The 15,125-nt window shown below is 40.1% G+C and overlaps 1 protein-coding gene across 1 annotated transcript in view; it reads right to left on the reverse strand.

Annotated features, from left to right (window-relative positions):
• Positions 1–3,205: 3,205 nt before the first annotated feature.
• Positions 3,206–15,125, reverse strand: part of HECTD2 (HECT domain E3 ubiquitin protein ligase 2) — an 88,997-nt gene continuing 77,077 nt past the window's right edge. The window contains exons 17-21 of the mRNA XM_062214100.1: positions 14,344–14,431; positions 14,155–14,261; positions 12,450–12,565; positions 11,107–11,250; positions 3,206–5,350 (exon numbers count right to left, since the gene is read on the reverse strand). Coding sequence (XP_062070084.1) covers positions 5,230–5,350; positions 11,107–11,250; positions 12,450–12,565; positions 14,155–14,261; positions 14,344–14,431 — 576 coding nt within the window. The 3' untranslated portion in view covers positions 3,206–5,229. The remainder of the gene's footprint in view (positions 5,351–11,106; positions 11,251–12,449; positions 12,566–14,154; positions 14,262–14,343; positions 14,432–15,125) is intronic.

Below are 15,125 nucleotides of genomic sequence, written 5' to 3' on the forward strand. Positions count from 1 at the left end.
CACAGAGAATAAGCAAGTGAAGTGGGGGGCTCAAGATCAGCCTCCAGCTAAAATACAACAGGCACTCAATCAACAAGCTTAAACTAACACATAAATATTGGTCCAAGCGCCGGCACACCGGGTTCTAGTCCCGGTCGGGGCACCGATCCTGTCCCGGTTGCCCCTCTTCCAGGCCAGCTCTCTGCTGTGGCCAGGGAGTGCAGTGGAAGATGGCCCAAGTCCTTGGGCCCTGCACCCCATGGGAGACCAGGAGAAGCACCTGGCTCCTGCCATCGGATCAGCGTGGTGCGCCGGCCGCAGCGCGCTACCGCGGCGGCCATTGGAGGGTGAACCAGCGGCAAAAAGGAAGACCTTTCTCTCTCTCTCTCACTGTCCACTCTGCCTGTCAAAAAAAAAAAAAAAATTGGTCCAAGTCATCTACAGAAAATAATCTATTTTAGAACAATGGGGGAAAAGGATCAATGTGCTAACTTATGCAGGCCAACTTGAAATGGAAAAGGACATCTGCTACTATATACTTTTAATTTTTAAAGATTTATTATTTTAAAAGGCAGAGTTATAAAAAGAGAGGACGAAACAGAGACATTTTCCATCTGCTGGTTCATTCCCCAAATGGCTGCAATGACCAGGGCTGGGCCAGGTCAAAACCAAGAGCCAGGAACTCCATCTGGTCTCCCACATGGATTCAGGGGCCCAAACACGTGGGCCCTCTTCTCGTGCTTTCCTAAGACATTAGCAGGAAGCTGGATCAGAAGTGGAGCAGTTGGGACTTGAACTGGCACCAATATGAGATGTCAGCGTTGCAGGAGGCAGCTTAACATGGTGCACCACCATGACAGCCCCTACTATAAACTCTTGTAAATTTTGGGTAACATGTACCTACGAGAGGCTTGAAATATATATCCAAGCTTGAAAGGAAGGGAAATAAAGGAGGAAATGAAAATTCAGTAGTAAACAGGAGCTGATATTAAGGTGACTCAGGAGAGTGGTAAGCCCTCTAAATGGACTGTAATGCCCACAAGTTAACTGACATGCCTTAGGTTTGTTCAAGGTGAGGCGCCAAAACTGGTTCCCCAAGCATAAGGCCTACAGCTGAAAGGGGTTGCTCTATGAAAAGGGGTAGGAAAAAAAACCCAGTGGGGGAGTACAAATATACACAAATAGAAAAGGAGCCAGGCCGGTGCCGTGGCTTAACAAGCTAATCCTCCGCCTTGCGGCGCCGGCACACCGGGTTCTAGTCCCGGTTGGGGCGCCGGATTCTATCCCGGTTGCCCCTCTTCCAGGCCAGCTCTCTGCTGTGGCCAGGGAGTGCAGTGGAGGATGGCCCAAGTGCTTGGGCCCTGCACCCTATGGGAGACCAGGGAAAGCACCTGGCTCCTGGCTTCGGATCAGCGTGATGCGCCGGCCGCAGCGGCCATTGGAGGGTGAACCAATGGCAAAAAGGAAGACCTTTCTCTCTGTCTCTCACTATCCACTCTGCCTGTCAAAAAATAAATAAATAAAATTAAAAAAAAAAAAAGAAAAGAAAAGGAGCCCAACTGAGTTAAGATAAAAACTGGTGTGGGAAACCTGTAGGTACTAAGTGGAGAACAACATGATACAGTTAACAAAGGATCAAGATCCAGAAAAAAGGAACAATTCCTAAAAACCAAGGAGGAAAAACAAATCGAAGAAGTTAGACAAAGAATATTGAACTGGTCATTCCCAGAAATCTGAAGGGCCTGTAGGCACACAAAAAAGGTGCTCATTGTCATTAACTTACAGGAATGCAAATTAAGTCCACTGTTCAGATAAGCAAAAGCAGGTCTGTGAAAACCAAGTGTTGGGAGAAAGTGGAGAAATGACAACTCTTACAGTGGTGCTGGCAATTAAGGTCAGAGCCACCACCTTGGACAGCAAGTGGATAACATCTGGGAAAGCTGGCAATGTACACGTGTGATTCAGCAGTTAACAGCTAAACAATTCTCCTATTCGGCTACCTGTCTTCTTCCAAAGTCATGAAGTCATAGGCAGATCTGGGATTCAAACTGAAACAGTGTAGCTCCTAACTTAACAAAAGACCAATTTCCAGAATAAAGAAATAATTCCTAAAAGTTACTCAGAAGGAGTTAAACTAGAAGTTAGAAGCATATGGATCATTCAGAATCTCCTCTCCTACATTCTCAAAATCTCTCTCCCTCCCTTAAACATGTGGAAAAGGAGGGAAAAGGCCAAATGAATGGTTTCGGAGAGAAATATCTGAGATCTGAAGTTGTCTCTCTGTAGCCAACAGAATGTCACACTTGGCCATCTTCTGGGTGGACTCCTTTGGCATTATATATTTGTTTGCTAGGCAAGCTGTGTGATTATCCAGATAGTGGATAGTCACTGGGTCACACTGAAAATACGCTAAAGAAGTTAGTTATATGTAATGTCAACAAAAACACACCTTTTTGAAGCTTTTATGTGCTAGCAGTTTTCCTAAAAAAGTAGTTTAAGAGACAGAGAAATGTAAAAAGTAGTTGTATTTATAAGATATTTAAAACTATGGTTTTACTTAATTTCCTAGTGTTCAAAAAATGAATTGAAGCCTGTGTGTGATTTTAACTTTTGAAAAATGTCATCCAGAAATTAATGCAATACAGATTTGAACAAAAAGGAGGGACTGTTTAAGAACTTTTTAAAAAAATTTATTTATTTGAAAGAATTACAGAGACGTATAGAAGGGGGGGGGGGGAGGGAGAGGTTTTCTATCTGCTGGTTCACTCCCAAAATGGCCGCAATGGCCATAGCTGAGCAGATCTGAAGCCAGGAGCTAGGAGCTTCTTCTGAGTCTCCTAAGTGGGTGAGGGGCCCAAACACTTGGGGCATCTTGTACTGATTTCCAGGGTGCATTAGCAGGGAGCTGGATTATAAGAGCTGGGACTCGAACTGGCACCCATCGTGATGCCAAGGCTGCAGGCCGGGGCTTTAACCTGTTGTGATACAGCGCCAGCCCCAAGAACTTCTTACTAAGCAGACAAAAGTACGATTAAGAAAAGATAAAAAAAAGACAGGACATTTTGTAAATACTGTTAAATACTGTGCAATGCTTTAATTTACTATGGCAGATACAAAAATCAAGAATTCATTGATTATCTATACATACATATATATATATATATATATAAAAGTTACTACATGAATTTTCTAACTGTTTAACTAACAAAATGTAACAGTAGTGGTTTTTACTTTTTAAATGAGGTATCATTACACTGTAAACCAAAAACAGAGCATAAATAAATAAAGGCAATGTGCAATTTAGTGATAAATAGTTATAAATTTCAACTTGATAAGAACAGATAACAAAAATTCTCCAGTTATTTATGGACTTTGTCATGAAAACATTTGGCTTGCTGTGTACTTCTTATTTAAGAGTGACATAGCTATCGATATACAAGCACATCATTAAACATGCAGACCAAGCTGACACAATTTTTCCATGAGTCATCTCTACCAAATAAAAACTTTGTTTACATTTTACTGAAAACACTTAAATCTGGTTTCTTACACATGATTCTTTGTGCTTCTTAGCAATAACCTACATTAAACATCTTACTTTCCAGTTCAAGCAGTGTGAGAAGCAGTTTTATTTGCATATGAATTAAAAACAGAGCAAAACAAAAGCAATATGCAGTAAGTCTCTTAGATTTTCCAAGATTTCTAAGAAGAAATATCCTTTAAATAATCAAACAGAAAAGCAGTCGCTTCCATCTCAAAGAGCAGTAAATGAGGAACTCCTTTGCTCAGACCTGTGGGCTGCCTTCAGAACCCCAGGAGAATAAACGATGACTTCCCCCACCCCTGAAGAATTCTGCTGGTTGGGTGCAGGAAGCATAGCAACAAGAAAAACGCCTAACTCAGAAAAAATTCTGGGAAAGTATTATTTGCATATGAATCATATGCTGGTACTAAGTGCTGGTTTCATTATTATTGCAAATACAACTTCAGAGTCTTCTGAAGGAAAGCTATTATATAGAGAAATATTGGAAATATCTGTAACATGCTAATAAAACTGCTTCAGATGCTGTAATTAAAAAGCACTCCATACTGTCTGACTTAAATGTGGTTTCATTTTACATGCTACTCTGTTAGAAAAAATGTTTAAAGGGTACTTCTGAATTAGTGCATTCGGAATCCAGTGAAAGACAAACATTTTGGCCAAAATGTTGAACTACATTTTTATACCAAGCTCTATCATTTTGACACAAATGTTATTACTGTATTCACTTTTGTCAAATACCTTATCTTTTCCAAAAACTGTTGTTTCAGTACAACTGGTAATCAAAAAGTGTAGATATAAGTCTTGTACATCAATCAAAATAGATATATATAAAATCAGTTCTTTGCTTTTGTGCTTGTAATTGACGTAATTCACCAATAATTAGTTACACCTGATTTCTTTTCTAATCTCTTGATCCTTAAGGAGAAATGATCATTATATAAACACCATGGAGTACCCACGTAACTAGTGGACTACCAATGTGCATGCAGACTAACAATAATACTTAAAAGAATATAACCTGGAATCCAATTAGTCTGAAAATATTCTTGTACAATCGTCTTTATTGATTTGTAAAAGCTGTATACACATCTAAAACCCTGAATTTACTTTGTAAAAATAAATCTTTAGCAATAAATGGCACTATCAAAATCCCATTGTTCTCAAGCGATTATGTAGTTATTTACATGCTTTTCAGCAACAATTGAAAAGAATCTTATAGGACCAAAGCCAGTATATCAAAAAACCCTGTAAATTGCATTTGCAATTATACTGTTGTTTACCTTTATATGAAAATATGGCTACATGCCTTATGCTGAAGATAACGCTGCTGTCTGTTTTGCTACAGTGTGCTCAGCAGCACACGGTCTGCCACTGGGCTCACCTGTGCCGCAAGTGCCTTCTTGGCCGTCCTCTGCTTTCCCAGTGGGAAACCTGTGACAAACTACTTAAGGAGAATGATCAAGTGCGATAAAAAAGAGGGACTGGACCCACACTTGTTCCTGCCATGTGGTCATGACCCAAGACATTTTCGTGTTTTTAGAAAAGCATGCCTTTGCTGAACATACTTCATATTTGATTTTAAAAACTCAGTATTTTAAAGTTGGTGAGCTTCGTGGAAGTGTTTTCAGACAGAAACATGAAAAGGTTAAAGGCACAAGAAGAGGGAAGTGAATGCTACATATAAAATGTTGTACTTCAAGTCTAAATTACTCAAGTCCAAAACCTTCTGCATTTGAAATTCCAATGATGAGTTTCTGTTTCAGGTCTTTTTTGCTCTTGTAGGGGGGGAGGCAAAGTTGATTGAAGCAGGTGTGAGCCACAGGTAACCTAGGGAAAAATAATTTTTAAAAAGATGTTAAGTCTTAAAATGTCCACAAAACAGCTGCTAGGCAACTTTAAAAAATCCCAGACTTTTCTGTATGGAGACGGCTGATTCATTCCTTCACTGGACATCTCCCGAGGGCCTAACGTATATCAGGCAGCACTGCAGACACCAGGTCACGTTTACAGACAGTCAACATCCTGTGGCCATGGAACTTATTCATTTCAGAAGCTTTTCTTTTTAATCAGAAAGAGCTGATTTTTTTTTTTTTTTTTTTTTAAGATTTATTTGTTTGAAAGGCACAATGGCAGGGAGAGGAACTAAGAAAGATCCTTCATCTACTGGTTCATTCCCCAAATGGCTGCAACAGCCATGGCTGGGCCAGGCTGAAGCCAGGAACAACTCCATCCTGGTCTCCCATGTGGGTGGCCAGAGGTCCAAGCACTTGAGCCATCCTCTGCTCCCCAGGCACATTAGCAGGAAGCTGCATCAGATGCGGAGTAGCTACAATTCAAACTGACTCTCCCATACAGGATGCCAGTATCACAAGCAGTGGTGTGCCACAACACCAGCCAGAACTGAATTTGAATAATATTTCCCCCAACTTGCTAGCTTTGGGCCTTATTTGAGTTATTCAGTGTTTTCAAATCTCAGTTTCCTCATCAACATCATGGGAGTAAACAATTAGGTTGTTGGAAAGATTAAGAGACTTGTCTACACAAGACATCTAGCAGAGTAGCAGATAATACAATGATGCTGTATTCTTAGTCTTGACTGTCAGAAACAAACACAGCATTTGGGGGAAATTAGATGCCCGCACTTACAAGTTGCTTGCCTTCAACACACACATGTCACTTATCCTCTGAATATCCTTCTGATTGACTCCCTCAACCTTCCACCTGGTATGTTTTTATCCTCATTCGGGATTTCTATAGATCTTAGATCCCTTCCTTTAGTCTTTATGAACTCTATAGCATCAGCTTTCAGAGAAGTCAATAAAGATGGGGAATTAAGAGACTTCAACAAGTTTGTGGAAAATGTAATTAAAAGGTTTTGGTGTAAAAATATTTTTTTTGAAATCTATGTATAGTCTTTTTCATAATATGCATTTTAAGAACTTTTTGAAGATCTCTTGTACACATAGATTTCAAATATTTTTAGTGCCAAAATGAACTTATCTTTTTTTATAAATTGTGTTCTGTTGGATATGATTTTTTTTTTAATTTGACAGGCAGAGTTAGACAGTGAGAGACAGAGAGAAAGGTCCTCCTTCTGTTGGTTCACCACTGCCAAATGGCTGCCACGGCCGCTGCACTGCGCCAATCCGAAGCCAGGAGCCAGGTGCATCCTCCTGGTCTCCCATGCGGGTGCAGGGCCCAAGCACTTGGGCCATCCTCCACTGCCTTCCCGGGCCACAGCAGAGAGCTGGACTGGAAGAGGAGCAGCCAGGACTAAAACCGGCGCCCATATGGGATGCCAGAGCCACAGGTGGAGGATTAATCAAGTGAGCCATGGTGCCGGCCCCGAACTTATCTTTTAATTCCATTTTTCATAACTTTTTGAAGCATCCTCATACATCAGAGAAAAGGAGAACATCTCTAAAGAAGTTTGTACTATTAGAAACTAATCTTTGAGAACCCTCTGTACTAAAGACTTAAAAGTATTAGAATCAGTTAATCTTGAGTGTTTGGTCAATGATAAACACTATGATCAGTGTTTAAATGCATTGTTTCATTTAATCTAAGCCTCAAAACAACAAAATGTAGTTATTTTCATTTTACTGGAGAAGAAAAATGGACGTTAGGTAATCTGTTCAAAGCTGCAGGCTGGTAAAGGTAGAGACCTGAGATCCAAATTTCAGTCAGTCTGACTTCAAAACTAGTGTTCTGAGTAGGTAGAGATGTTGCATTCTCATTTAACAAAATCTGAGTGAATCTTCAATAGGAATGATGAAAAGTCCTCTTTTATCTGGAGTGTGTCAGATCGAAATGCCATCTGTCTTTGCTGATGGCTGTATTCATATTTAATGTATCTGAGTTTCCCACTCTTGGGGGTTCTGAAGTTACTCTAGATTCATGACTAAGCCATGTTAGCTCACAAAGTAATCCTTGAAATTATAATAATTGGAAAAGTATAGCTGTAATGTCATTTGTGTATTAAAATATATTAAATTATCTTTTAAAAACTGACAGTATTTTTGTTAATATAAAATATTTTGAAAAATTAACTTCCGGTAGGCAAGTAAATCTGTAGTCTCTAAAGGCTTCTCTTTTTTCATTTTAGGTCTTTAATTTTAAATCTCATTTACAAATTTTTTAGTTTTATAGACATATGAGGGTACTTCAGAAGGTTCATGGGACAATGGAATTAAAGATGTTTACTTTCATGTAAAACATTTTGGAAATCCATGCATAGTTTTTCATAATATGCATTTTTTCCATGAGCTTTTTGAAAAGTGCTCTCTATATAAATATTTGTTTTCTGTTTTAAATATCATTTTAATATTGATTTAAATATTCACTCATGCATACACTATGTGCACAGACACTTCATGGAACATGCAAAGATGTCAGAGGCGTGGCCTCTGCCTTGAAGATAAAATGTACAGTGCTGTAAGTGGCACATCGATTCTATGAGATCTCTGAGGAACTCACTGAAGGAAAGATGACTTTGGCTTTCAAGAGGAAGTCAACATTAAACTGGATCTCCAGCAGAGGTAACAAGCACATGTCACATGTAAAGAGAACAATTAAAAAATGTAGAGGGGGCCAGCACTGTGGTATAGTGGGCTAAGCCTCCATCTGCAGTACCAGCATCCCATATGGGCACAGGTTTGTGTCCCAGCTGCTTCTCTTCTGATCCAGCTCTCTCCTATGGCCTGGGAAAGCAGTGGAGGATGGCCCAGGTGCTTGGGCTCCTGCGCCCACATGGGAGACTGGGAAGAAGCTCGCTTCAGGTCAACCCAGCTCTGCCCATCACGGCCATTTGGGGAGTGAACCAGTGGATGGAAGACCTTTCTATCTCTTTCTCTGCCTGTAACTCTATCTCTCAAATAAGTAAGTAAAATCTTAACAAAAAATGTGGAGGAAGGTAGGCACAAAATGTGTTTAAGGAATTACCAAAGCAGTCTGTTGATTAAAGCATGGGAAATGAAATTAATAGCTAGCTTAGGATAGGAGACTGTTTGACAGGTTGTAGATTCTAGAGTGTAAACTGATGGGGAGCCATCAAGCTGTTGCCCGGGGAAATATGATGAAAGCAGTGTTGAGGAAACCAAATTTAATAGGATGACATCATTCAAAATGGAAAACCTGACTAGATAGACCACGTAGGTGGTAAAAAGCAATGAAACTCGGGGCAGTGGCAGTGGGAAAGCAAGAGGACAGATTCCAGCTCTAAAAGAAGGAATACAGGGGCTGGCAATCTGGCACAGCCATTTAATGCCCTGGTCTGAAGCGCCGGCATCCCATGTGGGCGCTGGTTTGAGACCCGGCTGCTCTACTTCCGATCCCGCTCTCTGCTATGGCCTGGGAAAGCAGTGGAAGATGGTCCAACTCCTTGGGCCCCTGCACCCACATGGGAGACCTGGAAGAGGCTCCTGGCTCCTGGCTCCTGGCTTCAGATTGGCGCAGCTCCGGTCATTGTGGCCATTTGGGGAATGAGCCAGCAGATGGAAGACCTCTCTCTCTCTCTGCCTCTCCTCTCTCTGTGTAACTCTGACTTTCAAATAAATAAATAAATCCTTAAAAAAAAAAAAAAGAATACAGATCCCGGAAGGCAGCAGTGATGGCTCAAATCCCTGGGTTCCTGCCACTCACACAGGAGACTTGGACTGAGTTCCCAGCTCCTTGCCCTGGCCCAAGCCATCCCCAGCCATGGTGGGCATTTGGGGAGTCAACCAGAATATGGAAGCTCTCTCTATATATCTCTGCCTCTCAAATAAATAAAAATTTAAAAAATGAAAAGAAGAACTGGCAATGGGACAGGATAAAAAATGATTATAAATAAGCAGTTATCTACTCAAATTAGCTTTAAAAATTACAATATGTTTGGGAAAAAGAAGTAGAATAGCATTAACCCACTAACATGACTAGAAAATAATTTAAAGCCATCATCACCATCACTTCTCATGCAAAGAGCATGAGAATTAAAAAAAAAAAGAGGTTTCACCTCACCCCAGTTAGAATGGCTCTCATACAGAAATCAATAAACAGTAAATGCTGGTGAAAAAGGTACCCTAATCCACGGTTGGTGGGAATGTAAACTTGTACAGCCATTGTGGAAGACAGTATGGAGATACCTCAGAAAGCTAAAAATAGATATACCATATGACCCAGCAATCCCACTCCTAGAACTTACTCAAATGAAATGAAGTCAACATATGAAAGAATTATCTGGACCTTCTCATTTATTGGAGCTCAATCCACAATAGCTAAGATATGGAATCAACATGGATGTCCATCAACTGATGAATGGATAATAAAATTGTGGGATTTATACACTATGGAACACTATTCAGCCATAAAAAAGAATGAAATTCTGTCTTTTGCAACAAAATGGATGCAACCAGAAACCATTATACTTAGTGAAATAAGCCAGTCCCAAAAAGACAAATACTATATGTTTTTCCTGATCTGTGGTAACTAATAGAGTGCCAAAAATGTAATGGACAGGAGTGATATTGACATTTTGAGATTCAAGGATTGTTTACAGTCCTTGTCTCTACTGTTGAGGAACAGTGTTTTTTTTTTCTTCTTACTGTTTGCTGAACTCTTTATTTAGGATAGGGTTAATCTTATAAGAGTATAAAGTTAACTGAAAGTAGGTCATTGTGAAAATTAAGAGAGGAAATAAGAGAGGAAGGAGAAGGAAGAGTTGATGTGTGGGTAGGACAGAGGGTAGGGTGGAAGTTCCTAAATCTGTATATATAAAATAAGAAAAATTTGTGTACCTTAAATTTAAAAAAATTTTTATAAAAAAACTAAATACATAGTAAATGTATGTTAAAATTTCATTTAAAAAAAGAATAGTAGTAACAGTGGTACATCTGGTACTAACTATAAAACCAAAAGAAAATAAACCCCACAAACAACCCCAACTTAATATTTACCCTGAAAATAAAAAAACACATTTAGGCCGGCGCCGTGGCTCAACAGGCTAATCCTCTGCCTTGTGGCGCCGGCACACTGGGTTCTAGTCCCGGTTGGGGCACCGGATTCTGTCCTGGTTGCCCCTCTTCCAGGCCAGCTCTCTGCTGTGGCCAGGGAGTGCAGTGGAGGATGGCCCAAGTGCTTGGGCCCTGCACCCTATGGGAGACCAGGAGAAGCACCTGGCTCCTGCCTTTGGATCAGCACGGTGCGCCGGCCGCGGCGGCCACTGGAGGGTGAACCAACAGCAAAGGAAGACCTTTCTCTCCATCTCTCTCTCTCTGTCCAAAAAAAAAAAAAAGAAAAAAAAATTTAAATAAAAGTGAAGTTTAGATAACATAGTACTACAAAGTAGACTAGGTTCTAAAAGAGATTACAGAGTGGTTATTTGACCTTGTAAATTATGAAAATTGAGGAAAACGAATTACCATCAGTACTGGTCTCAAAAATGAATTGAGCTTTCACCAAAAGACTCTCCTGTTTCAAGGCTATCATTATTTTGAATATTTTTCCTATGAAAATGACTTCAGATGGAATGAATCCCCTGATTCCAAATGTGCTATTGTTAGCAATAAATTATAAATTAAAAATTAAATTACAATCCAGAAATTTACCAGTTAGTAGAAGTCTCATTTTTTGAAATTTTGAAGTTCAAATCTGCCATTCCTCCTACAGGTACTCTGTCACTTCCTGTAGTAAAATGAAGTAACTTCTTCTGAAGATCGAGAGGAAATCCAAGCACAACATCCCAAAAGTATCTACAGAACACCAAGCGAGATACACATGAAATACCTTGACAAAAACCCTGCAGAGCTTAATAAAGTAATATAAACTCTAAGGGAAAAACTTCCCTTATGAAATACCCTTAATGTAAAATTAAGGAATGATGATCTTCCATATTTGAATTAGACTTCCGACTAACATGTAAAATAACTTTTATAAAATTATGTTAGTACAACAGTAGATAGTGTAGAAGCTATTTTTCTTCTATATAATTTACAAATCTTATTTTGTCAACATAGCACTATTAAAATATTACACATGGGGCTGACACCTAGGCGTAGTGGGTAAAGCTGCTGCCTGCAATGCCAGCGTCCCATATGGGCTCTGGTTAGAGTTTTGGCTGCTCCACTTCCGATCCAGCTCTCTGCGATGGCCTGGGAAAGCAGTGGAAGATGGCCCAAGTCTTGGGCCCCTGCATCCACGTGGGACACCCGGAGGAAGCTTCTGGTTCCTGGCTTCAGATCGGCTCAGCTCCAGCTGTTGAGGCCATCTAGGGAGTGAACCAGTGATGGAATACCTCTCTCTCTCTCTCTCTGCCTCTGCCTCTCTGTAACACTGCCTTTCAAATAAATAAATAAATGTTTTAAAAAAATACTATCCACGCCTGGGTCAAAGTCATTTTTTTAGAAAAAAAAAATTTATTTGAAAGGCAGAGTTAGACAGTGGGAGAGATACAGAGAGATCTTCCACCTTCTGGTTCACTCCCCACAGGGCGGGGCCAGGCTGAAGCCAGGAGCCAGGAGCTTCATCAAGGTCTTCAATGAGGGTGCAGAAGCCCAAGGGCTTGGGCTGTCTTCTGTTGCTCTTCAAGGCACGTAAGCAGGGACCTGGATTGGAAGTGGGGCAGCCCGGGCATGAACTGGAGCCCATATGGGATGCTGGTGTCATAGTTGGCGGCTTAACCCACCACACTATGTAACACTGGCCCCATAAAATCTTTTCTTTTTTTAAAGTAAAATCTCTAAACTTTTGTATGAATTTCTTCTAAGGGAACTCCTAGGTAATTTCATATTTAATATTCCCTTATTACTTTGTAGGGATAAAATAAGACAGCGTGGGACTCCACAATATTTCAGGTAACAACTGATTCAGACTGAAAATTACACAGATAAGTGAACCACATTCTGTTTTGTTCCGCAGTCCACAACCCCAGTACGAGGAGCACAGAACTCACCTTATGGTTAGGTCTGTTTTTGCGTAGCCGTCGTACTGAGTACTTCTCTGCAGAGCATGCATATCCAGTTCAGGACTTCCACAGACAAGAATTTCAACTTCCTCTGGACGAAGCAGCTGCCAATAATTATTTACCAAAAATAATTTGAAATGACAATTTTAAATAAAAATTGGAGCTTTTTTCACTGAGTCAAATCATAAAAATCATGCCTTCTCATATAGTAAATCAAGTCATTTTTGTTTTAGTAAAATCCTTTCCGTTTATATTTTTCCTATTGAGGCAAGGTATTTATGCCTCTGAAGGTTTATAAATGTTACAAAACAGTAATTAGCAGTTTGCAGAAAAACAAGCAAAAGGCAGAGCACAAATCCATGTCACTCTTCCCCAGAGGCCAGTGCGGTGCTCTAGCACCTCCTGATCTGCCTGCTCCCTTCCAGGACGCTGCAGTGTGCCTTGGGTGCTTGCTTGCTTTTTCACCTTCAGGTGGGTTATTTCTTCTCCCCAAAGAGATTAAAGATCTTAAACACAGAGACTGTGCTATGCATTTACTTCTTATTTTTTCTCCTCCATCTCTATGATTACCGGTCAATCATACTCACAACTTAGAGTTCAATTTGCAGTGCTTCCTTTTCAAAGGTCATTTCAACAACAAACCTGTTACAAAAGTTACTCTACAAGCTGGAAGGAATTTAGGCCATCTGCTCCTGCCTTAAAGTAACCTCCAGAGTCCATTCTCTTTTCTATGAAAAGCAACTCAAATGAAATCTTTCACTGATTGCTCTGGCATAAGGAAGTGTACGCTGGGTAGCAGGAGTGAAGAGGACTATGCGACATTTCCGACACAGCCTTCTAAACCCGTGTTCATGTGACTAAGCAAAGTCATACCAACCTGAGTCCCCCGACTCTGAAATAAACTATTTCCTATGGGCAAAATGCAGCTCAGAGATGCTGAGGGAGCCCTGAAGCAGTAGAAAGCAGATACACACATGTTCTTAGGTCAGTAAGACGTTGTAGTTTTTTCCTGGAGTTAACTGTTTCTGTGCCTTAGTTCTTGGTATTCAGAACCTGAGTCCTTAGATCTCTTCGTCTACTTAACTTACGGAGAGTTTTTAGAACCCTACAAAACACAGCATTACGATACACAGAAGGGGAGAAAAAATAAACTAATTGGGAATTTTCCCCCTTTAAAGAATTAAGGATGAAATGGAAGAGCTATTTTTTTTTAGTTTTATTTTTAAAAAGTAGGAAACATTTTTTGTATTTTAAAAGCTCATTTATGAGGCCGATGCTGTGGCATAGGGGGTAAAGCCACCACCTGCAGTGCCAGCATCCCAAATGGGAACCAGTTCTAGTCCCGGCTGCTCCACTTTTGATTGAGCTTTCTGCTATGGCCTGGGAATGCAGTAGAAGATGGCCCAAGTCTTTGGGCCCCTGCACCTGTGTGGGAGACCCGGAAGAATCTCCTGGCTCCTGGCTTCGGATTGGCTCAGCTCTGGCCATTGAGGCCATCTGGGGAGTGAACCAGCAGATGGAAGACTTCTTTCTCTCTCTGCCTCTGCCTCTCTGTAACTCTGCCTTTCAAATCAATCAATCAATCAATCAATCTTTGAAACAAACAAAAAGCTTATCTACTAAAATATTTTGGGTATTAACTGGCAATATCATATTATAAAACCTAACTAAAAGCTTAAAGTTGTAAACTCACCATTAGAGCATTTGAAGCACAAACGCTATGAAACCCATAGTAAAAAGCAGCAAACTGCTTATAGATAGATTTGTTGAGAAGGAAGTCCGTATAAAGCTGTACATACTCTGGAAGACAATTTTATATCTGTTAAACAATGTAAATAGTGAATAATAATTCTATAAAGTTTAAAAATGGTATCTAACTTACCTTTCCTGTTTTGATTGGTAACTGTGATTTTATCACCACTTGGCTTTAAATTATAGGATTTAATTATTCCAAATTCTTCTTGAAACACCTGATGGGAGGCATCATGGAATATTTATTGGTATGGCTGATGCAATTAATAGCCTTCCATAAACATGTTTGTAAAATTTAAAACGAATATGTTTTCTCCTCTCCCTTTTGAAGAACACATTATAGAAAGGCTAAGCTCTTGCAATATTTGTCTTAAGAATGAAGTGTCAGGAAATGATTATGGGGTGAAAAGATCAAGCCTTAACCCTATCATCAAATGCAGTTACATACCTTAATGATGTCCATGAAACTTGTACAGCCATCTAATTAATACTCAGGTTTTAAGAGCTATGTGGATCACTCTAATGAATTCCATCTCCCAGTTAATATAAGAATGAATAGAAATGAGAAAGTTTTGGACTGACCCATTAGTTTTGACTTCCAACCTCTTGTGTTGAGGCTACAAGAAGAAGCTGAAAAGCTCCAAGAAAGTGACTGAGCCAAGGTACCACGTAACTGCCCAGTCACATATCCACAGCACTCTTAGCCTCAGTGAATTTCTTTAAGCACTTCCACCAACTGCTCATCTACACGTGTCTACCTCACTGTCTGTACTTTATCAGAGTAAGAGCCTTTAAGACAGAGGATTGTATGCATTGATTAATCCTCATTCAACTTTTCTAGCAGAGAGTACTTAAGAACAAATGGCACTTTTCGTGCAAGAAATATACCGTTAACAAACAGCTATTTGCCCT

This window comes from Lepus europaeus, chromosome 17 (genome assembly GCF_033115175.1).
Source record: "Lepus europaeus isolate LE1 chromosome 17, mLepTim1.pri, whole genome shotgun sequence".
In the NCBI taxonomy this organism is placed as follows: Eukaryota; Metazoa; Chordata; class Mammalia; order Lagomorpha; family Leporidae; genus Lepus; species Lepus europaeus.